The sequence below is a fragment of the Talpa occidentalis genome, unplaced genomic scaffold (assembly GCF_014898055.3).
Source record: "Talpa occidentalis isolate TD23 unplaced genomic scaffold, MPIMG_talOcc4v2.1 talOcc4.7, whole genome shotgun sequence".
NCBI lineage: Eukaryota > Metazoa > Chordata > Mammalia > Eulipotyphla > Talpidae > Talpa > Talpa occidentalis.
The window spans coordinates 108,779,339-108,805,884 of record NW_023605083.1 but is presented as its reverse complement, the minus strand read 5'-3'; the positions used below and the strand labels follow the sequence as shown (position 1 = coordinate 108,805,884).

The window sequence follows — 26,546 nt, the reverse complement described above, 5'->3', positions numbered from 1 at the left end:
GATGAAATAGGGGGAGAGTGGCAGGCTCTTGGGATCTGAGGCTTTCTTTTTAAGCTGCTTAATACAATACAATATAGTGCTTAATATTGTTACTTTAGGTAGTGGGAGAGACAGCATTATGTTTCCTTTACTTCCTATTATTAAGAACAGAAACCTTCCATTGGGAATAAGAGGGAAAAAAGGGTTTCCTACTTGAAGACTTGTAAGAAGAGGGCTCAAAATGACCCATTTGTACATTTAGTGAACAAGTAAAAAAATCGTTGAGTGGATATTTTAATTGTTTTTATTTCTGGCTACCCATTAGGGTAGTTGACTGTTTTTAAAGGGACATCTTAAACATTCCCTGATTGACAAAAAGTTCTCATGTGTCAGATGTGGAGAAGTGCCAAGATATCTCTTCTAATGCCAAGGTTAAAGGTTACATGAATCTGCTCCCTGCACTGAACTCCTCTAACTCTGCCGTTTGTGTCACTCCAAATACAGGGGAACTTTTATCTTTCCACTTTCTTCTTTCTGTGATTCTGTTTTTTTTTTTTTTTTTTTTTTATTTCCTTAAACTTCTCTTTTCTCTTACTCTCTGCTGACTGAAATCCTGATATTTTGCAAACTACTACATAAAAATCGTACCCGATTTCCCTCCTTAATATTGACTTCATTCTCTTCTACATTTGAACTATGTTGTGCTTTGCTGTACCTCTTGGGGCACTTAACCCATTCTACCCTGTGTTACAGTTTTCTCACCCCATCTGTGAGGTTGTAAACTTCTTGAGGGCAAGTACTATGTGTCGAAGAAATCCTGATTAAATATTTGTCAAACTGAGTTTGACATATACTTTGTGTTAAAAAGTTTGTTAATATCTTCATCAAAAGCTTGTCTAGAACTTTATTCCAGTTTCTCTCAAACTTTTCCATCTTCTTTTTTTTTTTTTATTTTATTTATTTATTTTATAGAGGCATGTTTTTATTTATTTATTTGTTTGTTTGTTTTTTGTTTATACATGCACTGGGTACAGTCAGAAGCGCGGGAGGGTGAGAGAATTCACCAGAGCCAGAGCGGGGAGCAGAGCAGGCAGAAGGACCGAAGTACACTGCTGAGGGGAGCAGCGGGCGGCAGGAGAGGTCTGCGCGCCATGCGGGACCCTCCTCCGGTGGCCGGGGAGCAGCCAGGGATCGAACTGGCGCCGCAGAGGCCGCGAGCAGCTTCGCAACCCAGCGCTCAACCGCTGCGCCACCGGGGAGGCCCAACTTTTCCATCTTCTGACTTCCTTGTTCATGGCATGGCGATTTTTCAAGTTTCTCATGCATCTAGGGAAAGGAGAACCCCACAGAAATTTGTGAACTGAAATATATGTTACTTCATAAGTGACAAATATTTGCATGGAATCAGACAATTTTAGTACTGATGGTGATTAGCTAATTCATTGCTTTCTTTTAGCCTTTTTGGGGTGGCAGTATCTCAGATTCTTTTAAAAAGATAATGAGAAAGACAGCTTCTTTCTCTAGAAATAGTGTGTATACACATACACACCACACATATATATTTGCATAATTGGACTTTTAACTTTATGATAGAGGCTAAATGATTGCGTTAACATGGTCAATCTGCATTTGGTGATTGGTTATTTGTCCAGTAGTAGGGCTATAACAGTTTATGAGTTTTCAGTATGAATGAAGAAAAGGAGAAGAACTCACATTAATGTACAGTGTTTTAAAAGAAGAAAAACTGCTCATTTAGATAATAGCATAAACCCAAAAAAAGGTTTTTTACCTTCCCTTCTACTTGCAAAACACAGATACTATCTCAGTGTGGCAAGTACCTAGACTTTGATTTTTGTCAATGGTATTTTCCTTAAATGTTAAGATTAAAGATGGGGGGGGAGATGTGGGGGAATAAGAAGAGGAAGCTTCGCATGAACACTTTTTCTCTATGTGGAGTCTCCCCAAGTGAGAAAATGTCTCCTTAGTCTTATAAAGAAATAATACTTTTTAAAAAGTCCATAAGGTAAGAAAAATAATTAAAATTACTCAGATGTTCCAACAGGATCTTTTTAAGATATTATTTGATATTATTTTGAGTTATTTTGTTCAGAACTCTTTCTTTACACATTTAAATATTTTTTTGTTTAGTTTTCTTTTTTAACAAAAAGTGGAATTATGTTATATATGCTTTTATGTTTTTCTTTTCTGCTCTTTGTAGAAATTTTAGAAGTATAAAAAATTTAACTTCTCACTATGTAGGAATTAACACAGTCAGTGTCTCAGCATATTTGCTCCACTTTCCTTTTAAGAAAAATTCCTCAATTGAGGGAAAATGGTAAAGTTCATTTATAAATAATTTAAGCTGTGTATAAAATTGTGAAGGTAAAAGTAAAGAAATCACCTCAAATTTCTTCATCCAGAAATAATCATCTGTTAACATTTGGAAAAAGCACTACTTACCTGTGTGTGTGTGTGTGTGTGTGTGTGTGGTGGGGGTGCATGTTTACATAAAGAGTGATAAGTAAGTAGGTGGGTGGGTTAGTATTTCTATCAACCAAAAAGTAGAAATACTTTTTAAAATGTGAGATTATGATACTACTTATTTTAAAAAGTAATTTTACTTGAAGTTACCTCAAGGAATTTTTGCTCCTCAAGTAGAATCTTTACAACATGAAATAATATTGTATGAAAGATTGCTTTAGGTTTAAAACAATGAAAAATAATTAAGAAGCTGAAGTTAATATCTTTATAAATACATTTGATTAGAGATCTAATCTGAGGACATTAAGTACTTTTACTCTTCTAATCCTTCCCTTCTGTGTTTTTTTTTGTTGTTGTTATTTTTTACATTGTTCAGATAAATTCAGTGTTCTCCATCAATCCTTTTACCATGGTTTTTCCCATTCCTAGATTACATTTTGGTTTTCCATTCCTAAATTACTTAGATTGATTGGATTTTAACTTTTTTTTAAAGTAGGATTCTTGTGCTATTTTCTCTTCCATGTTTGAGAATGTCTGGCTTTTGCCTTTATACTTGAACTACATCTTGGCTGGGTTTTATGTTCTTGGGTCATACTTTCTTTTCCTTAGAACTTGGTAGACGTTGTCCAGTTGTCTTCTGGCATTGAATATTGCTGCGGAGAAGTCTGAGGCCAGCCTGATTTTTTTCCCCTTCCTTGTAAGTGATTTGTTTTTTTTTCTGTCTGATTGCCTAAAATTTTCTATTATTATCCTCAAAGTTCAGTATTTTAATTAGAATATTTTTTGGTGTTGGGAGTGTTAAAATTTCCTGGAATTTGATGTGCTCTTGTAAAAATCAACTTTATGACATATAATTTAATTATAATGTACCTGTTTTAAGTATACAGTTCACTGAGTTTTGACAAAATGTACATACTTGGGTAACCACCACCACAAACTAGATTAAGAACTTTTCTGATGTTCTCTTTTGTTCTGCAAGTCCAATTTTTTAATTTAGGGAAATTCCCTTGTGGTATATTTTTTAATATAATGTATGTTCATTTCATGGTTTTTCTGCTTACTGTGTTGGCTTGTACCGTCCATGTTTCTTAGCTTCTTTTTCACTACATGTATTCATTATCGTTGGCCTTTTCTCTATGTAAAGAGTTTGATTTTCACTTGTGTTAGTGAGAGTTCTCAAGATATTTTTGACTCAACAAATAACTTCAGTAATGGAGTAGAGTTTGAGCTGAGCAGTTTTGTACCCTTTATTCTGCCCCTTTGATTAACAGTATTTGTTTATTGCTTCAAGTTAACCTGCATTTACATGCATGTTCTCAAGAGTCAGAGTTGAGTCAGCCAAGTTTTTCTCCTACCTCTCCCTCACTCCTTCTCCATCTCTATCTCTATCTTTGATTTATTTCTGCCTTGGGATCTATTTGGAAGAATTTGGGACAAGAAATTTTAAGAGGTAGTGGACCTTAGCATATAATATGTCATACACATCTGTCTTAGGAGCATTGCTCCATTAAGACTGTTGAATGGTGTTTCCTCAGTGCTCTGATTTCTTGGTGTACTTTGGAGCATCCTTCTGCTTCCATGCTGATTTTCTCCTCCCTCTGTTGTTAAGCTATCCTAGTATCTTATGAGGTACACTGGGATAGGTGGGATAGGTTATATCAGAATCTTTTATAAGTAGGATAATCTTTTGTAGGAGGTAATCAGGACAATTTCTGCATCTTAATGAAAGTGTTCAATTTCTCTTTTCCTTCCTGGAGAATGAGATCTTGCTCTAGGATATGTGTTTAATTTTTTTCCACATCTTTATAAATAAAATTAGCATGTATTTATACCTGTAGAATATAGTGTTAAAGTGTGTTGGTGAAAATGTAAATGTGAAATGAATGTGAGCCTTGTCAAAACATCAGTTTCAGGACTTTTAATTGACTATGGTGAGCAAAATGGTAAATGAAACAAATTTTTCGGCAATTGAAGACTAAAACAAATAAGGTACTTTTGAGATGGATTGATTGGAAAGAAGATTGGATTATAGATAAATATGTTAAGAAAGGACATTGCTAATTTATGTAAATTTTTAGACTAAAGTTGAATTTTGAAGGTAGAGGGATCTTACATATTATTTCTACAATGCATTTTTTATTTATCAATTTATTCAACAACTATTTATTGAATAGCTTTCTATGGCCAGGCACTGTTCTAGGTACTAGAGCTTTATCTTGAGTTAAAGAAAATCCTTGTTTTCATGGAGCTACATTATAATAGAATATGTAAATAATAAATGTATAAAGTTGGAATTGCAAAGTTGTAGATGATATCTTTAAACCATCTAGAAGAAATGAGCTGTCTAAATCTAAGAAATACCTAAAAAATAATTTTTAGCACTTAATGTTTTTCATCAGACTCTTCAAATCTGAAGGAAGTAGGCCTTTCTGGAATTATTTTTGGATTTACATCAGAACTTCTCTACAGGTATCTTAATAAAGTGCTTCCTAGCACCTCTTTCCTTGTGAATTAAATGGAAGAATAGCAACATTACTAAACTTGGTTTAAATTTGCCTGTCACTGTGTAAATTTTGGGCAAGCTACCCGACCTCTCTGGGCTTTAGTTCTTTCATATATAAAATGAGATGTTTGGCCTAGTTCTTTATTTTGAAATTGTGTTTATTTCTGCCACTCCTTTTCTCCCTTGTAACAGTTAAATTTTTGTCTGTTTTATATGTTGGGAACACATGGATCTTTATAAGATATTATTTGACTGCTGAAAATAAAACTAGATTGCTCAGGTAGCAAAAATGACTATTCTAAACAAATATCAGCATATCGTATGGAAATCAAATGCAACCAGGCATTTAAAAAAAAATATACACACACACTACTGTTCTAACTTGTAATGTGCCATAATAAATACAAAGTTAAAAGTTCATAGGAATTTATGAAAAATATAAATAGAAGTGCTTTTTATATCCCAATATACTGATTTGTTACTACATCGAGTGATTACTCTTATATTTTTTGAGATAATAGAAAGAGGTGATTCACCAAGGACTTCGCTTTGAAGTACGTTGACTTCTTTAAGTGATCTTTTACTTCATTCACTTCAACCACTCATTTAAAAGCTTAAGCTTACATCTTAGAATTTGTCTCTACCATCATTTTTTATGTCAATTTTAAACATCTTTCTGCTGATTTCTTTCTGGTTCTGCCAACTCACTCTGTTGTTTCTAATTCAATTTTTGGAATACAAGAGACCTGTCCTAAAGCATCCTTCACATATCTCCTCTCACTCATACTGTAATCATATCCTTATAGACATTCTTAACTCTCTTGTTTTACTCTGTGCTTAACCTGGCAAGAGAGCAAGTCTGGCCAAATCCATCTTTCTTCTTATGCTACAGCTAGGCCTCCTAAAACCTAGGAAATTCCAGGAACTGTGAAGTAAGTTCTCTTATAATTCTCCTAGATTAGTCTTTATTTTCTCTCTTTAGATGAACTTTCACTCCATGTATGTTAGTCATTTTCCTGTGGTTTACAGTTTATTTTTCCTCTTTGCAAGAAATTAACCTAATCAGTTTTATCATTTCTTGGATTTTATCCCAAATTGATTGGAGTATCAAATTGACCCAGCTTGGGTGAGATGTTTATCCTTGGTGCCATAAACTAAGGCCAGAGGGGCAAGATGTCATATTACAAGCATTGCTGCTGGGGCCTAACCTTCAGAATGTGTTGGGTAATGGAAAATGAATGTGGTAGTCACGAATTGGCATACACTCCCTCAATCTAGAGTCTGTGGATGGGTTTCAGAGTTACTGAACACCCTAAAATTGTTTGAAATTGTGTGTATCTGTGTACATATGTGCTTTTTGATGGAGAAGAGACCCACAGGTCTTAAATATTATCAAAGGAGATATTTATGATCTAGATTTAAAAGACTCTATTAGGGCTTATGTTAGCAATAATAATCTGATTCCATGGATCTCAAAATCTTTTAAGTAGAAGGTGAAGAAAAAAATAATTTTTGAAGAGAATATAATTTATAATGAAAAGAACTGAGTTCTTCAAAACTTGAGTTTGACAAATGCACATTGTAAATTAGTATTTTCTCTTTATATATATTTCAGATCAACAGAGGCGAATATTTTTGCCACCTCCACCTGGAATTAGAAAATGTGTCATATCCACCAATATTTCTGCAACATCTTTGACAATAGATGGAATCAGGTAGCACAACTTTCAAATTTTTCTTAAAGCCAAGGAAGCTATCATAAAACATTACTGAGTTTGCTTTTCTGTGCCCTTCACTAATTGCCTTCTTGTCTACTTGTCGTCAACTATCATTTTTTATTATTGATTGTTGAAAACAGAAAATGGTGTAGGGGGTACACATAGTATTCCTGTTCATACTTATAAATTGTACTTGACAACTTGTAGCTTTCTCTTCCCAAATTAAAGAATATGCATAATACTTCATGACTTTCATTTGAAAAGAAGCCAAACCTGTTTTTCTGTATTCCTGTTAGCAGCATATACCTGCACTGATAAGATATGCTCTAGTAGCTCCACTTTGGTTGAGTAAGTTTTATATATCTTAAGTGTTTACCTGGCGATATTGTTTACCACTTTTTACCTTTTTAATTCATTGTGAAAATGAGCTATGCTCTAAAGCTTTTATTTTTTAGTGTAATCAAAATGCCATCAAAATTTTGAGTAAATTTAGTAGAGAAACATTTGGAAATTTTCAGTCTAGTCTGATAGCTGATGTGAAGTTTTTTTAAACCGTTAAGCTACATTCTTTAATTTAGATATTTGTTTTTTACATTTTTTTTTTTTTTAAAAGATTTATTTATTTATTTATTTATACAAGCACTGGGTACAGTCAGAAGTGCGGGAGGGTGAGAGAATTCACCAGCGCCAGAGCAGGGAGCAGAGCAGGCAGAAGGACTGAAGTACACTGCTGAGGGGAGCTTTGTGCGGCAGGAGAGGTCTGCGGGCCATGTGGGACCCTCCTCCGGTGGCCGGGGAGCAGCCGGGGATCGAACCGGCGCTACGGAGGCTGTGGGCAGCTTTGCAACCCAGCGCTCAACCGCTGCGCCACCGGGGAGGCCCTGTTTTTTACATTTATTATCCTTAGCTAAAGTCTGTCTCCCTGCCACAGGAAGGGGGGGCATGAGTCCCAAAACTCCTATTTATTTTTTCTGGGTAAAGTGATCTGCTAGATCTGAGAGGAAGTTTAATTTCTTCTGCTTTTCTCTTTTACTTTAAAAATAATAGTTTCACTATGAGTTTAGGGGAACAACTCTCCTAAGTAAGTTAACCTTTGTAATTTTCTGTTTTCAGCAAAGGCAAAAGTCATTAAATGGCATGTTTCAGAACGTTCCCCTAGAGAATAATATTTACTGCTATTTCTAACTTAGTTTTTACCTGACTTAATTTTTTAATTGGCTTAAAATGGTATTGTAAAATGGTAGCTGAAATTAGGTTCCAAACTTGTTACTTGGTAACCTCTTAAATGGTTAGAACTAACTTTCAGGTTTGTTACTTTAGAAGTGAAATTTACATAATTTACATAAAGTACAAAATTTACATAACAATTAAAAGTGAACTACTGGCCTCCCTGCTGGCCCAAGGCGTTAAGTCTCAGCACTATCTAGGGTCAGCAGCCACTGAAGCAGAGTTCAGTCCCAGCCAGGGAGCTACCCACATGGTGCAGCAGACCTCTCCTGTCTCACCCACTGCTTCCCTCAGCAGTGTATTTCAGTCAGTCTGCCTGTTCTGCTCCCAACTCTGTCTCTGGTGAATCCTCTCACCCCCTGCACCTCTGACCTACACCCCAGGTCTTGCATGCATAAATAAAATAAATCTTTTAAAAAAAGGGAACAGGACCCCCTGGTGGCGCAAGGGGTTAAGACGCAATGTATGAAGCTGTCCGCAGCCACTGCAGCCCCAAGTTCAATCCGTGGCCAGGGAGCAACCCACGTGGTGCAGCAGACCTCTCCTGTCTCGCCTGCTCCTCCCCTCAGCAGTGTATTTCAGTTAGTCTGCCTGTTCTGTTCCCTACTCTGTCTCTGGTGAATCCTCTTAGCCCCCACACATCTGGTCTGTACCCCAGTTCTTGTATGTTTAAATAAATCTTTAAAAAAAAAAAAAGGGAACAACTATATGCTATTTATTACATTTACAATGTTGTGCAATCTCCACCTCTGTCTAGTTCTAAAACATTTTTATCATACCAAGATAAGACCCCAAGCACTTTAAGCAGTTACTTTACATTCCCTCTTCCATCCCAGCCCCTGGCAACTACCAGCCTGCTTTCTGTTTCTTTGACCATCTTATTTGAGATATTTTATAAATATACAGACTCATACCATGTGATGTTTATGTCTAGTTTCTCTCACTTAACATGTTTTTTTGAGGTTTGTCCTCTTTGTAGTATGGATCAGTACGTCATTCCTTTTTATGGTTTAATGATATTCTACTATGTGTAAATATCATAATTTGTCCATCCATTCATCCCTTCATGATGGACATTTACATGGTTTTACTTGTATGAATAATGCTATTATGGACATTCATCCATCTATATTTAAGTACTTGTTTTTAGTTCTTTTGGGTATATACTTAGGAATGTAATTTCTGGGTCATTTTGTGTTTGACTTTTTTGGAACCACCAAACTGTGTGCCACCATTTTATATTTCAACCAGCAATGTATGAAAGTTCTAATTTCTTGGCTTCCAAGTGAAGTTATTGTGTAGTGGTTAGTGTGGTAGAAAAGGAGAACTTAAAGTGGTTAAAAATTAACAAGTCTTTCCTTATTTTTTTAGAAACTTAACTTGTTTTCATTTTCCCTAGATACGTGGTAGATGGTGGTTTTGTGAAACAGTTAAATCATAACCCGAGATTAGGGTTGGACATCCTGGAGGTGGTTCCAATTTCAAAGTAAGTTTCTCTGTCAAGTCCCTGTCCCCTGTCCCCTCACCCACCCAACAGAACAGTCGATTAGATAGTCTCTAGGAGTAGGAAGTTAATTACTTCAGAAAACATTTTGAGGACTTTGATTTTTTTTTTTCTCCTAAAGGAGTGAGGCGTTACAGCGAAGTGGCCGAGCTGGCAGAACTTCCTCAGGAAAATGCTTTCGGATCTATAGTAAAGATTTTTGGAACCAGTGTATGCCTGACCATGTGATCCCTGAGATTAAGAGAACTAGTTTGACATCTGTAGTTCTGACCTTAAAGTGCCTTGCCATACACGATGTCATAAGGTATGTAGACAACTTGGAAGAAAGGAAAATTGATTTGGGTGCAGCTAGGTTATGCTTCAGAAATTCTTTTGAAGTATTTGATTCAGACATCCCTGGAAAGTTGATGCTAACCTCTTTTCAAAGTTCAATTAAACTCAAATAAAAGATTTTTCTACATAGCTTTACTGGGATTTGATCCCTTGCTCATATTTTAACTGTGGCTTAATGAGGTACCTTGTACTAATGTCTATTGGTATCACTAAAATGACCACTGTTTATTTGTAGTGAAAGATACATAATGACTTTAATAGTAGTCGGAATTAATATTAGGTATTATGGGTCACCTGTGAGAAATTAGACTCAACAGGTTATTAGAAAATTATGGGGAAGTTGAATGTCTTGATTTTTCCATTCAGGAAAAAGGATGGATTGTGGTGACAGCTGCCTAGTAAGCTTTAACATTGGTTCCTAGGAATTTCTGGTGTTGTTTATTAGGAAATGGTTTGACAGAATTCAATGGTGATTTATAATAATTAGCATGAATCAAAATGGTTCACAAAGAATGTCATTACAAAAAATTTCCGTTTCAGTTTGGTCAGGACCATCCATATAATGGGATCTCCACAAGAATTTATTAATGATAACTTGATGTCTCGTTTTCAACACAATATTTGACAGAATTACTTTTGATAGCTTTGATTTTTTTTTTTGATACTTTTGATTTGAGATGGTAATACTGCAGAATAGAGTGTAAATGCCAAGTAGCCAAATCCAGAAAGTATTGATTAATTGCTTAGTGGAGCCTAGATGGAGGTTTTATTGATAGTGTGCTGAACTTCACTTTATTATTCAGTAAAAATATTTAATAAAAGCAAAGTCATGATTATCAGAATCTAGAGAGTGGTTTGATACTGATATCGAATGATACTGGTTAAAACCAAAATTTAGAATGATCTCAACAGGTCAGACCTGTGGGCAAAAATCAACAAGGTAAAATGTGAAAAGGTAAGAGTCTGAAAAGATACATTAAGATGTGTCTTATATAAGTATACTGTGTTTTGGTTGCACTTTATGGAAATTCATTTGGAAAAGATCAGAAATTACCAGATCACCACAAACTTAATACGTGTTTGGATTTTAAAATTCTACCGGCATAGACTTTGGTTATATTGCTAGACTGCTATGTCTACATGACTAGGAATTCTAGTTCTGTGTTTGTCACTCAGCATTTGGAGATCAGTTTTCAATATCACCTTTTTTGAGGAGCTTCACAAAATAGAGTTTTTCTAAAAGACGATAATTAGGTATAATTAGATCTTTTAGAAACCAAATAATAAAAGGAGTGCTTGCCAGAATTGGTAGTTTGTATAATTAAGGTAGGACTTTCACATAGAAGAGGAAGCTGACTGTTTTGGTACTGCTCTAGACTCAGAGTCACAAACTATGGTCTAGACTTACTGGCCATTTTTTTGTACTTAAAATTTTATTGGAACACAGTCACACCCCTTCATTTATGTATGACTGCTTTTGCTGCAACAGCAGAGTTGTGTGATAGATCACATGGTCTGAAAAACCCAAAATTGTTACTGTCTGGCCTTTTATGGAATGTACTTGAGATTCTTGCTCTTAAAGATATCAGGACTTGTTGGAAGAAGTTGTAGGAAGGCTGACTTTAGCAATGTCTACAAATTTTTTGTTATTTTTAAATAGGAATGGGTTTTTGTGTAAACTATTGATACTTTTGTTCATTTTTGGACCTTTTTCAAGGTGAGAAACTAGAATATGTGATTTGATTTGGCATTTTGATATTTATGGTAGAAAAAATAATCCAGTGCAGATAAATTTAAGTAGTTATTGTTCCTATTTAAATATGTATTTTCATGGTTGGCTATATGCTATTCTGCTATCCTTTGAGAATATTACTGTTAATAGTCTTTATGTTCATCAATGATATTGTGGTTATGTAAGCTGTACCCTTTTTTCAGGGACTGAAGGCTGAATTATCTTAGGAATGAATTGGCATTGTGTTTACCACTATTTTCAGCTGCTCAAGAGAAAAAAAAGTACACACACATATTTAAAATAAATATGACAAAATGAGTATACTTAACCTTTTATCTAAAACAATTTTGAGGTACTATTAAATAACTTCTAATTTTTGACCACTTTTATTTTCACTATTTTATAAAAATGTACTGTGGACTATAGAACAGAGTAAACTTGACACTGGCTTTGGAGGATGGGGTAGGATTAAGATAAGTAGGAATGGTGAGAGTCTCCTAGGTTTATTTTTAATTAAATAGAAAAGTGTTTGAGAAAAAAATAATTTCTTCTTGCTGAATGCTGAACATAGTTAGAGTGTTTAAAAAAAAATAAAAGGACTTGAAAAATAGAAGTAAAACCTTTTAAAGAAATTTAAAAACCTCTGTAAAGTTTATGTTCAGAAAATGGAATCTCATTTATATTTCCTTTAAACATACAGGTTTCCCTATTTGGATCCCCCAAATGAGAGGCTTATTTTGGAAGCTCTTAAACAACTTTACCAGTGTGATGCTATTGACAGGTAAAAATTTAAAAAGCAACCAGAGAAAACTCCCCACCACAACAGAGATTGGCTATATTTTAAACAGGATTCTTAACACTTTTTTTAATCAGTAGAAAATAATTTGTTTGAATTGCATAGATTATTTTACTTGAAGTTAGGAGTTGTGCTTAGTCTTTCTTTATCACTATTCTTAATTTAAAAATTGTAATATAAAGCTGCTTTTATTTAATATTAGTATTGTTTAACAAGTAATTTCTGAAAACTGTTTCAATGCCAAACATTACTCTATGTTCTTAAAAGTAATAAGAGAGCCAGAGTCCTTGTTTTCATGATTATAGAAGGGAGAAAGATTTGGTAATTATTATTCTCTCATTTCTTCAAGGACATCTCCATGCTTCTGAGCATTTTGTATTTTTATCTTACTAATTTATTCTAGCTCATTGTTTAGTTTTTTGAAGGTATTGGCCCTTCATAGCAGGGAATTTATCACCCCTATGTTTCTCTTATCAACAAACACAGTGTGTCTTGTTTCTTAAATTGAGCTGAATTTGTGAAGGTGATTCAGATAATATAAATTATATCTAATTTATTCTGAATAATGAATGTTTCATTTGTACTCTTTCAAAGTAGGAAAGACTTAAGAATTTTTTTTTTTATATTAAGGAGTGGCCATGTAACCAGATTGGGTTTGTCTATGGTGGAATTTCCTCTCCCTCCACATCTTACATGTGCAGTAATAAAGGCAGCTTCTCTGGATTGTGAAGATCTACTACTTCCAATAGCAGCAATGTTGTCTGTGGAAAATGTCTTCATTAGACCTGGTAATACATTTATTAATGAGTTTTTGTTTTAATTAATAGACTTTCTTCTTTTAATTGAGGTAACATGGATTTGCAACTCTGTATATGATTCAGAGATCATACCTCTGCAGATGTAGGCTAACTGCGCCACACCTACCACCAGGTACCCTGAGTCCTCCACCATAATCTGTTGAGTCCTCTCTGCAATTTGCTTCATTAGGCTTTATTTTTAGAATAGTTTTAGGTTTGTGGAAAAATTGAGGGGAAAGTACAGAGGGGCTCATATCTCCTCAACCCTCTGCGGATAGATACTGTTTTCCATATTATTAACAGCTTTCACTACTATGGTACATTTCTTGCTATCAGTGAGCCAACATTGATATATTACTGTTATTAGCTGAAAGGGTCACTCTTTGTGTTGTATATTCTGTGGGATTTTAGAAATCTGTAGTGACCTGTGTCTCTACATATCAACTTCTGTATCCCTTCCCTCAAGCCCCCTGATCTGTTTATTATCTTATCTGTTTATTATTACCATAGTTTTGCTTTTCCCAGAATGTGGAATCATACAGTATTGTAGACTTTTCATATTAGTGTCTTTAACTTAGCAATATGCACTTAAGGTTCTTCCATATATTTTTGTGACATGATAGTTCTTTTTTTCCTAATGCTTAATTATCTACTGAATGGAATTTGTTTATCCACTCACCCATTGACAGTCATATTGGTTACTTTCAAGTTTTGGCAATTATGAGTACAGCTGCCATGAAAGTCCGTGAGCAGATATTTTTGTGTGGATGTAGGTTTTCTGCTTACTGCTGAATAGTATGGTAAAAATATCTTCCAGAATGTCTGCAGGTTTTACATTCCTTCCATTAATCTGAGAATTCCTCATTTTCCACATCCTATTCAGATTTTGGTGTTGTCACTGTTTTGGACCATTTTCATAGGAGTACATTGGCATTTCATTGTTTTTTTATTTTGTAGTTCCCTGATGACTTGATGTTTTAATGTCTTTTCATATGCTTACCTGCCATTTGTAGTCTTCCCTCTTCCTTTCTTCTCTCATATCTTTTTCAATGAAGTGTTTGTTAGGTCTTTTTTTATTGTATTGTTTACTTATTGTTGAGTTTTAAGAAGTTCTTTGTGTATTTGGATAACAATTCTTTATCAGATATGTTTTTGCAAACATTTTCTCCCTGTCTATGATGTGTCTTCTCATTCTTTTGACATTGTCTTTCATAGAACAGTTTTTAGTTTTAATAAAGTCAAGTTTATTTCTTTCATGGGTCATTCTTTTGGTATTGCATCAGAAAAGTCATCATCAGGCCTCCCTGGTGGTGCAGGGATTAAAGGGGTTAAAGTCTCAGTGCTATCAAGCTATCACCAGCAACTGGCCAGCCACTGTCTCATGATTTGTATCCCCAGCCAGGCAGCTTACTCACATGGTGCAGCAGACCTTTCCTGTCTCACCTACTGCTCCCCTTGGCAGTGTATTTCAGTAGATCTGCCTGTTTGGCTCCTCACTCTCTCTGGTGGATCTTCTCACCCCCCTGCACTTCTGGCTTACACCCCAGTTTTTGTATGCATAAATAAATAAATCTTAAAAAAAAACACGCAATGAATTACGGGTGATCTAAATAAATGGAGAAAGATTCTGTACAGGATAGAAGATTCAATACTGTCAAGATGCCAGATCTTCCCAAATTGATCTGCGGATTCAAGGCAATCCCAATTAAAGTCCCAGCAAGTTACTTTGAGAATAGAAACACACTAATTCTAAAGTTCATATAGAAAGGGAAATGACACAGAATAGCTAAAATATTGTGGAAGAGCCAGGACAAAGTAAAAGAAGTGACTCTGTCCAGTTTTGAACAAATGGGGCTCAAAGAAATGGCTGTTCAATGCCTAAAAGATAACACAGTAAAAAATCTAGATAACCTTGAGTATGATGATTTCTTTTTTTGTTTTTTTAAAGATTTATTTTTCATAAATTTATTTATGGATATAATAACTGGGGTATTGGCCAGAAGTGCCGGGGATGAGAAGATTCACTGGAGAAAGTGGAGAGCAGAACAGGCAGATCTACTGAAATACACTGCATACACTGCTGAGGAGAGCAGCAGGTGAGACAGGAGAAGTCTGATGCACCATGTGGTTTAGCTCCCTGGCCCCCGGGGATCGAACTCCTGCTGCAGTGGCTGGGCATAGCTTGATAGCACTGTTTCTTTAGCCCCTGCGCCACCAGGGAGGCCCTCATTGAGTGTTTGTTTGTTTTTTTTGAAAGTTTACCATATACCTAGTAGCCCCATGAGACTTGAAACTGAGGATAAACAATTTTCACATTTATTATTAACTTTAACTTGTTTGAAATAAAAAGTATATAATTTTCCTATCTGAGAGTTTATTGCCTTTCACTGGTAAGGGAAGATAGTATGTTGAACCTTTGCCCTGTTATAATGTATTAGTAATATATTAACTTCTTTTTTTTCTAGAATGAAAAAAAAAGATAGTTTGGTCCATGTACCCTTAGAGAATTGTTCTGAAATTACCATGTTTTAAATTTATAGTTTGTCACATATCAGCTTTGCTTTCTTCTAGTGGGTTCAAAACTGTTTTTCCAAGGTGCTTATGAGTAGATAGTATATACCTATAGGCAAGAATAAAAATAAAATGTGTGCTTTCTCACTGGCTACATCTCTTTGTAGGCTATAAATGTTGTATCCAGATCTGTTTACTATTGCAATAATCATAATTATCCCTAATTTTACTTTTTTTCTAATAAAATGCAATATATAAAATTGACTGCTTTTCATTAGGTAGAGAGGTTTTGCGTAACCCCTCACATTGTCATTCCCAATATATGTATATAACTAGTTAAAAGTTCAAATACGACAAAAGGAGTTAAGTATAATTTAAATTGAAAAGCGTAGTTTAAAAATAAACCATAATATTCCTTTTCTTTTCTTTTCTTTTTTTTTTTTTTTTAAGATTTATTTATTTATACAAGCCCTAGGTAGAGTCAGAAGCGTGGGAGGGTGAGAGAATTCACCAGAGCCAGAGCTGGGAGCAGAACAGGCAGACTGACGAAATACACTGCTGAGGGGAGCAGCGGGCACAGCAGGAGAGGTCTGCGAGCCATGTGGGACCCTCTCGGGTGGCCGGGGATTGAACCGGTGCTGCAGAGGCTGCGGGCAGCTTCGCAGCCCAGCGCTCAACTCCTGTGCCACCAGGGGAGGCCCAAGATTCCTTTTCTTAAACATGCCCCCTGAGCCAAGTCCTAGAGTAAACAACTGTAATCAGTTTCTTTTTCATATTTTTCAGATGCTGTTGTTGTATAATAATGACATAGGCTTAATTTTTATTTCATTCATTTATTTATTTATTTTAATTGAGTTAACAGTGATACAACACTGTATATGATTCAGGGGCTAGCTTCACACCTCCCAAGATGCATGTCATCACACCAGTACCCACCACCAAATCACCTATAGTCTTTCACCACAGAATACTCAGCCCCCTCCTGTCTTTGTTCTCATCCCACCCTTCCTCCTTCTCTAGAAACTTCAACTCTGTAGTCATATTTCTAGGATTTGTTTTAGTTTGGTTTTATTAGTTCCTTTTTTTTTGTTTCTCTGTATTCCACATGAATAAGATCATCCGGTGTTGTCTTTCTTCTTCTGACTTGTTTCACTTAGCAGTCATAGGCTTAAATTTTTAAACCTCTGTTGAGAACTTGAAAGTTGCTACAAGTACAGCACTAGTTTTTGAACATATCATTTGCTGAGATCTTGTTACACCCTGTTTGTCTTCTGAGTATATACATAAACTTCATATGTTATACAGTCTTTTCTGACTTGGGTCTTAGTCATTATACAGCAACTAATTTAGTTTATTATATACTAATTGGTAAAACTGGCTAGTATTCTCTGATACATTATTGAATAAAGATTTAAACATAATGAGTCTATCAACACTTCAGTAATCTCTTAAGGTAGTAAACTGTACACAATATATATGCTAGCATAGATTTTTTTTTAATACATTAATTTTTTTTTCTTTTTTTTAATAATAAATTTTATTTTTATATTCCCCATACAATTGCAACCCCACCATTTTGACCCCAATCCCTCCCCTCCCACCACCCACCCCCCCCAAAAGTGTCTCTGGTTCATAGATTTTTGTTGATTTTGATTTTCACTTTCTTATAGTTTTTCATTTTCCTGGTCCCTTATTTAAGTTTTCTAGATTCCTGCTATGAGTGAGACCATCCGGTATTTTTCTTTTTCTTTCTGGCTTATTTCGCTGAGCATGATCTCTTCCAGTGCCATCCATGTCGCTGCAAATTGCGTGTGTTTATCTTTTTTGAATGCTGAGTAATATTCCATGGTATATATGTACCACATCTTCTTGATCCAATCATCTATTTTTGGGCATTTGGGCTGTTTCCAAAGCTTATATGCTAGCATAGATTATCTGTTTTACAAGTCAGAGAGTGATGGGGGCTCTTAAATATTGTTCAAGTAATAAAGAACATTGCCGGGCCTTCCCAGTGGCTCAGCACTGAGCACAACGCTGTGAAGCTGTCCGCAGCCTCTGCAGCGCGGGTTCAATCCCGGCCATCCGGCGAGACTCCCGCGGCGCAGCAGACCTCTCCTGTCTCCTCTGGTGAATCCTCTCACCCTCCTGCACCTCTGGCCTGTACCCCAGCTCTTGTATAAAAATAAATAAAGCTTAAAAAAAAAAAGAACATTGCCTTAAAATGGACCAAATTTAAATAAAATCATCGGGTTGGTTCTAAAATTTCTATTTTAAATATTTTAACTGATATATTTAGAAATAAAGGGTATTTTATGTGTATATCACATCTATTAGCCTCATTCCTCTGCTTCAGTTTTGAGCACTAGTATTACTGTTATTGAACTCTTTCTTTATAATAGTTTTTTTTTTTTAAGATTTATTTATTTATGCATACAAGAACTGGGGTACAGGCCAGAGATGCAGGGGGGGTGAGAGGATTCACCAGAGACAGAGTGGGGAACAGAACAGGCAGATTGACTAACGTACACTGCTGAGGTGAGCAGCAGGCAAGTCAGGAGAGGTCTGCTGCGCCATGTGAGTAGCTCCCTGGCTGGCCAGAACTCGTGCTGCAGTGGATGCAGGCAGCTTCATAGGTTGTGTCTTAACTCCTTGCACCACCAGGGAGGCCCAATAGTTTTGTTTTCTAATTGATACTATAAAGATAGATATTGAGCTACCATCCCAAAAAGAGAAGTTCAGCTGATACGGCCTTGCTTGGAGTCTTTGCTATTCTGTTTTCTTTTTTTCTTAAGATTTATTTATTTATACAAGAACTGGGGTACAGGCCAGATGTGCGCAAGGGTGAGAGGATTCACCAGAGACAGAGCGGGGAATAGAACAGGCAGACTGACCGAAATACACTGCTGAGGCGGGCAGCGGGTGACAGGAGAGGTCTGCCACACCATGTGGGTATCTCCCTGGCTGGCTGGGATCGGACCACTGTGGACAGCTCTACAGCACTGCGCTCAAATTCCTGTGCCACCTGGGAGGCCCCTATTGTCTCAATAGTTTTAACTATTTGCATGAGTTAAAACTGATGATAGAATCTCATCCAGGAAAAGATAATAATGACAATGAGAAATCTACTGGAAAAAAAATTAAAGATGTATAATCAAACTGTTTAGTCAGAGTATAAACTTGCTGAGATTATAGACACTGTGATACAATTTTAGACTTTCCCGTACATACTCTGAATTTACTGTGGGACTTCTGCCAGTTTCAATTTCAGTTAATTAGGTTTATTTTATTTTTTTTTTTTTAAACTCTTATTTTTTTTTAATAGAGGCATGTTTTATTTATTTATTTGTTTGTTTGTTTGTTTTGTTTATACATGCACTGGGTACAGTCAGAAGCGCGGGAGGGTGAGAGAATTCACCGAGCCAGAGCGGGGAGCAGAGCAGGCAGAGGGACCGAAGTACACTGCTGAGGGGAGCAGCGGGCGGCAGGAGAGGTCTGCGCGCCATGTGGGACCCTCCTCTGGTGGCCGGGGAGCAGCCGGGGATCGAACCGGCGCTGCAGAGGCCGCGGGCAGCTTCGCAACCCAGCGCTCAACCACTGCGCCAACGGGGAGGCCCTAATTAGGTTTATTTTTAAGGGAAGAAGTAGAGAAAAGAAGCACAATTATGTTCTGTCTTTTCTGCTGACTTTCAATATAATGGGAGAGAGACAAAGAGAGAAGGTAGCAGCATGGGAAGGACAGCAAGAAAACCAGTGTGCTCTCTACATTTTAAAAAGTGTGAGCTGGTAAGCACTCTCTGTAACAGATATCTAACACTAACCATGCAGAGTTAATCTTCAGAAAATATGGCCTGAACCTCCCTAATGGTGCAAGGTGTTTAGCATCAGCACTATAAAGCTGTTTGCAACTGTTGCAGCACAAGTTCCATCCCCAGCCAGGGAGGTGACCTACATGGTGCAGCAGACCTCTCCTGTCTTGCCTGCTGCTCCCCTCAGCAGTGTATTTCAGTCAATATGCCTGTTCTGCTCCCCACTCTGTCTCTGGTGAATCCTCTCATACCCCACACCTCTGGCCTATACCCCAGTTCCTATATGCATAAATAAATAGGTCTTTAAAAAAAATAAAATAAAATTGTAATCCACCTAGTTCTTCTGACATTTTAATAGGAGATGGTAAGCCACCAGTATAAATAATTATAGTAGGTATTACAGCCAAATTGAAGATTTCTAGGTTTAACTGGAGGCAGAGAAAGGAAAAACTAAACTATAGTAAGAAGCTTCTCTAAAGCTTCCTGGCCTAGGGGATTGAGGCATCTGGAACTCTTTATTTCTAAAACAGAGAACACAATTCAGGGATCCAGAAGTTCCTAGCTAATAGGTAGATTTGTCTCCTAGTGTTGGGAGCCAGGATGGGTACTCCTGTACAGGTTTACTTTTAGCCCAATACCATTGAACAGTAGTGATTAGTCATTTGAAATTAGATGTCTGGGCTTAAAAATCAGTATCCTTGAGTGTTCAAGAGATGGGCATTGTATCTTCACCTTAATAGTTTCCTTTGTATAAATCATTCATCTTTTGCCTCTATCTGCTTCCTTCAGTTGTTACCTAGGTAACATAGGTGGAAGCTGTGTAAAGCCTGGAATGGAAGACTTTTTACCTTCATGAGTGTTTTCATTAACAGATCACTTTTTCCTAATACCAGGAGCTGCCACTTTGAGTCACAATGTGGTATATGTAAGTGCTGTCCCCTGGAATCGGGGAACATGGTGCATCTGTTGTATCTAGCGCTCAAGTGTTTATTAAAGGAATAGTAGTTGCTTTGAAAGGAAGCTTTGAAATAGGTAGGAAGTTTTGAAAATCTTAGGACTCTGAAATTTTAAGTTGGGTGAAATGGTACTTGATGAACTTGGGCAGAGAAACAAGCCCATCAGTCAGGTGAAAGTCAGTAACAGAGAAATCTCAAAAACAATGTTGGGCAAATGAAACCAGACACTGTATGATTCCATCTGTACAAAATTTAGAGATAAGGCAAAAACTGCTCTGGAGTTAGAAGCCAGGGTATAGTTGTTCTTATGGAGGGGAATGGGTAGTAATTGGAAGTAGAGATGCTGTGATGCTGGTTGTGTGTGTGTGTGTGTCCATACACATAGACTTTTTGTTGACCTGGGTGTTGGGTACTTTGATATGTTATGTATGTGAGCATTCATTGATTTACACACTTAGTCCTGTGTGGTTTTATGTATGCAGGTTATACTTGATATTTATTTATTTATTTTAAAGATTTCTTTATTTATGCATGCGAGAGCTGGGGTGCAGGCCAGAGATTCAGGGGGGTGAGAGGATTCACCAGAGACAGAATAGGGAGCAGAACAGGCAGACTGACTGAAATACACTGCTGAGGGGAGCAGTGGGCAAGACAGGAGTGGTCTGCTTCGCCATGTGGGTTGCTCCCTGGCCGGCAGGGGATCAAACTCGTGCTGCAGAGGCTGCGGATTGCTTCATAGTGTGGTGCTTAACCCCTTGCACCACCAGGGAGGCCCTGTACATGATATTTAATTTAAAAAAAAAATAGTAGTTTGGCTCTGCATACAGGGCATCCTGTCTAATTGCTCATAATTACAAATTGGATAAATAGGGACTGGTTAAATTGTTTTATGTTCCTTATATCCCTTGGGGAATACAGTGCATCTATTTCTGAGAATAATTCTGTATGTACTGACATGGAACTGGTTTAAATAAATAAAGTTTCAGAACATGTAAAAATGACACACCATATACATATGTACATACATACAGACACACATAGAAAATTTTAACACTTTTTAGCCTGATTATGAGTAATGTGACAAAGTGGGTAATACTGAACTTTTATTACATAATTTTTATTTTTACTGTGAGCATAAAAAGCTTGTAATAAGAAACTGTGAAAATCCAAATAATTTTTTAAAGGCATATGAACTGTGAAAAATTGTGTTGCAATTCTAATAAATTCTGAAGTATGGTTAAATAAAAAAGAGTTGTGGAGATAATTAATATCCCCTCTCCCCCAGAAGTTAATATGGTTCCACCTTATTTCACCACAGAGAATGAGACAGACTTTAATAGGCTGGAATAAACGGTAAATGTAGGTAGGTACTTGATGTAAAGTAGAATTAAATTACTTCTCCATTTGTCATTTCAGTTGATCCAGAGTATCAGAAGGAAGCAGAACTAAGACATAGAGAATTGGCAGCTAAAGCTGGAGGATTTAATGACTTTGCAACTTTAGCTGTCATCTTTGAACAATGCAAATCAAGGTATGCGAGATAGTCTTACGTACTAGAAAGTGTCTGTTTGAAATATGGCTCAAATTATGATTATGTGACTTTAGATAGTAAGATTCAGTGGGGATGATAACGACAAGGTGTTTTTGTGAACATTAGTGAGATTTGTATATGTCAGGTGATTTAGTAGGCATTTATTATATTAGTTATCTTTGTTCTCTCCCAGAACATTTTCCTGAAAATGACCTTGTAGAATTTTGGTTTTATATAGGTAGCTTAGAGTAGAAAATGATTGGACAGTTGTTTAAGAGTGTGTGTGTGTGTGTATATATAAATGTATGTAGTATTTACAAATTCTTTTAAATTTACTCAGGCTCCTACATTGTTCTTTTTAAATTTCTTAAAAGTAATTTTTCATTAATTGAACTTATTTAAGAGCTAACAGTTACGCGTTTCTAGTTTTGTAATAGAAATGAGAATGTTAGACTCTCTCAGAAAAGATATTTTTTAGATACTAGTGTTTTTGTTTTGCAGTGGAGCTCCAGCTTCATGGTGCCAAAAACATTGGATTCATTGGAGGTGCTTGTTTTCTGCATTTCGTGTGGAAGCTCAACTTCGAGAACTAATCAGGAAGCTTAAACAGGTGATGGATTTTATGGTTTTCTTCTTGAGTAACATTTTAACATTTCATATTGAATTTTCATTGATGTACAATTACTTTTTCCACCTGTTCTACTCTACAGCACTTTTCTACTTGCTACTGTGTATAGCTATCTTGAACCTATGAAAGATTCCTAGTGGTAGTAAAAGAACTTTTTTCCTGCATAATTGGGGATTTTTTAGAAATAGCTTTACTGATGTAATTGACATACAATACACTGCAAATATTTGAAGTGTACAATTGGTGGGTTTTGACATCTATTTTTACCTGTGAAACCATCATCATGATCAAGGTAACAAATCTGTCACCTCCTAAATTCCACATACTCTTTCGTATCCATCATCATTGTATCTCCCAGGATGAGCCTCCCCCAGTTGTTGGATTTGAGTCTTTTTTTTTTTCAATTTTCTGTATCTTCACTTAACTTTTCGAACATATATAATCCAATTATAATTCATGAATAATTATGGATATATATATAATTAACATCTGTGTCAGTTCTTAGTTAATTATAATTGAATTTTGTCCCTGTGGATTGTATTTTCTTGCTTCTTTGCATGCCTGATTATTTTTGAATGGATGCCAAATGTGAATTTCACCTTGCTGGGTGCTGGATATTTTCGTATCTCAGTTAATTGGGAAACTGCTTGATCCTTGGGTCTGGCTTGTAAGATTTACTAGACTATATCAAAGCTGTGTTCAGTTTAGGACTACTTATTCTCCATCACGGAGGCAAGACTCTTCTGAGTTCTCTGCAAAGCCATGTATATTATGAGATATTCTAGCATGCCTTATAGGAACAGGCACAATTCCTAACCCTTTGTGAGTACCAAGCACTTATTTTCTCTTACCTTTTCCAGAGGTTCTTTTCCTGATTTTGAGTAGTTTCCTCACATTTGCATGATATCAGTAATTAGCAGAACACTTGAAGAGGATCTTCTGTAGATCTCTGAAATTCTCTTCTCTCCTGAACTCTGACTGGTGAACTCTAGCCACCTTGATCTTCTGGGACTTTCAGATCTGTTTCTTTAACTCAGGAAAGTCTGTGACTTATACTTGGATTTTTCCTTCCCTTGTGCTTCGGTCTGGAATTTCTCAAGGTTGATTAAGCTGAGGCAGGTGTTCAACTCACTTCATTTATTTCTTACTTCATTTACTCATCAGAGATCACAATTTTATTTCTTGATATTAAGTGTTTTGGAAGTCATTATTTCATATATTTTGTTCGCTTTTTGGACAGAAGGGTAAATCTGGCCCCTCTCATGCTATTGGTCAGAAATGGAAGTTTTTAGAAATGTGGAGTTTTGAAAATAAAAGATTAAATCAAATTGTTCTGTGAGATATACCACTTTAAATAAATTCTCTCCACAGCAAAGTGATTTCCCAAGAGAGACCTTTGAAGGACCTAAACATGAAGTACTGAGAAGGTGTCTTTGTGCGGGCTATTTCAAAAATGTAGCTCGAAGGTAAGCAATATGATCTTGAGAGATGGATAATTTGATTACATTATTAACCTATTTAATATTAAGAATTGTAGAATTATAAATTATCAGGTTAAACTCTGATAATCATGACCAGTTAAAATGACCCTTTTCATAATTGTCGCTTCTGTAGGGAGAGCATATTGACTCAAGAGTGTGGAATATTAAAGCTCAGGTTGTCTCGGAGGGAAATCTATGCAGGCTGGCTGTCCCGCATGGAGTATCAGTGTTTAAGCTGAGTGATGAAGGTTTTCCTGCATAGGGGTGACCCTGAGTGGAGTGTGAAATAAAAAAAAAAAAAAATTGAGGATAGGTAGCTTGGTGTAGCGTGTCAAAAGACACGCTATCGGGTGTTGACAAAAGAACCTGAATGGTCAGTGAAGAAGGCATCTTTGTAGGCAAGGATAGTAACAGTAGTGGTTATGGAAGATTTGTTAGATATGTAAGAATTGATCACATAATTAAATATATTAAGGATGATGGTGAAGGGAATAAGAAATATTGAAAGACAAAAAATAAGGTCCTCCCTGGTGGCGCAAGGGGTTAAGCACTGCACTATGAAGGTATCCGCAGCCTCTGCAACACGAGTTCGATCCCCGGCTGGCCAGGGAGCTACCCACATGGCACAGCAAACCTCTCTGCAGCAGTGTATTTTGGTCAGTCTGCCTGTTCTGCTCCCCACTCTGTCTCTGGTGAATCTTCTCACCCCCCAACCTCTGGCCTGTACCCCGGTTCTTGTATGTATGCATAAATAATTAAATCTTTTTTAAAAACTTTTATTTATTTTTAAAGATTTATTTATGCATGCATACAAGAACTGGGGTACAGGCCAGATGTGCGAGGGTGAGAGGATTCACCAGAGACAGAGTGGGGAGCAGAACAGGCAGACTGACCGAAATACACTGCTTGGGGGAGCAGCGGGCGAGACAGGAGAGGTCTGCTGCACCATGTGGGATTCTCACCGGCCAGCTGGGATCAAACCTGTGCTGCAGAGGCTGCGGACAGCTTCACAGTACTGTGCTCAGCCGCCTGTGCCACCAGGGGAGGCCCAATAAATAAATCTTTAAAAAAAAAAATAGAAAATAATAATGATCCCTGTGGTATATGATTGTGATTTCAGTGTATCATTGTGAATTTGTGTTTTTTAATATAGCTAAATGGATGGTACGTAGATCCTTGTGGGTCTTGCTTATAAGATTTTAAACAGAGGGCCTCCCAGGTGGCGCAGCTGTTGAGCGCTGGGCTGCGAAGCTGCACGCGCCGGTTCGATCCCCGGCTGCTCACCGGCCACAGGAGGAGGGTCCCACATGGCGCGCAGACCTCTCCTGCCGCCCACTGCTCCCCTCAGCATTGTACTTCGGTCTTTCTGCCTGTTCTGCTCCCCGCTCTGGCTCTGGTGAATTCTCTCACCCTCCCGCGCTTCTGGCTGTACCCAGTGCTTGTATGTATAAATAAATAAATAAATAAATAAATAAATAAATAAATAAATAAATAAATAAATAAATAAAATCTTTAAAAAAAAAAAAAGATTTTAAACAGAGTGAAAATAGATGTGTTTGTATGTGTATAAATATTTGTATGCACAGATACCCTAAATCTGAGATTTGATCAAATATTATCAAATATGGAACATTTTGAGAATCAAAATAAGTGATGATAGTAAAGAAATATAACCCACTGAGCAAAATGTGAAATCGAGTCTAAAATCATATCAATTAATGAATAAGTAAATTAAAGGTTTTATGATATAATTGTTATATGATAATTATGATGTGTAATCATTTACATAGTTCAACACCTCTCTACAAAATTCTTGTTAACAAAATGGGAAAAAGTAACTTTACAGTGGAGAAGTCAGGGAGGTGCCACCTAAACGAAGTAATCAACATGAACATCATTAGTAATGAAATAAATTGAAATTATGTTCTTTCTGATTAGAAAAATTAGAAAAACACAGCATCATTCTGTGATATTCTTGCCAAAGATGCATAATCTGAATCTAAACATCCTGAAACAAACTCAGATTGAGGGGCACACTACAAAATAACTATCCTTATAAACTTTAAAGGTGTCAAGATCATGAAGGGCAGAGAACGACTGGGGAAGTATTCCAGAATGTAGGAGATGAAGGGGACATGGAAATTAAAGGCAATGCCTGATTCTGAAGGGGATCCTTTTGCTATAAAGAATATTATCAGGACATTGGTAAAATTTCAGTGGAGTCTGACAATCAGATGTTAATAATGAACTAGTATTAATTCCCTGGTTTTGTGGTTGTATCATGGTTATGAGTAAAATGCCAATGGTCTTAATTTTAGAAATGTACACTTTAGCATTTAGGGATTATGGGTCATAAAGGTGGGCAGCTTAACTCTTATGGTTCAAAGAGACTTTTGTACTACTTACTTTTCTGTGTAGGTGAGATGGTTTCAGAATATTAAAAATAAGGTAACATGTCTTGCCATGTACTAAATACTGAACAGATACTGAAGATAAAAAAAGTGGAATAATGTGTTAGTCTTGACTTCATTTTTTATGATATATAAGTCTAGTGGTGAATATA

General features: G+C 36.4%; 1 protein-coding gene across 1 annotated transcript in view; it reads left to right on the top strand.

Annotated features, from left to right (window-relative positions):
- Window positions 1-26,546, top strand: part of DHX40 (DEAH-box helicase 40) — a 38,215-nt gene that overhangs the window by 7,626 nt on the left and 4,043 nt on the right. Inside the window, exons 8-15 of the mRNA XM_037492321.1 lie at window positions 6,579-6,678; window positions 9,308-9,394; window positions 9,534-9,716; window positions 12,178-12,258; window positions 12,904-13,061; window positions 21,760-21,874; window positions 22,376-22,484; window positions 23,874-23,968. Coding sequence (XP_037348218.1) covers window positions 6,579-6,678; window positions 9,308-9,394; window positions 9,534-9,716; window positions 12,178-12,258; window positions 12,904-13,061; window positions 21,760-21,874; window positions 22,376-22,484; window positions 23,874-23,968 — 928 coding nt within the window. The remainder of the gene's footprint in view (window positions 1-6,578; window positions 6,679-9,307; window positions 9,395-9,533; window positions 9,717-12,177; window positions 12,259-12,903; window positions 13,062-21,759; window positions 21,875-22,375; window positions 22,485-23,873; window positions 23,969-26,546) is intronic.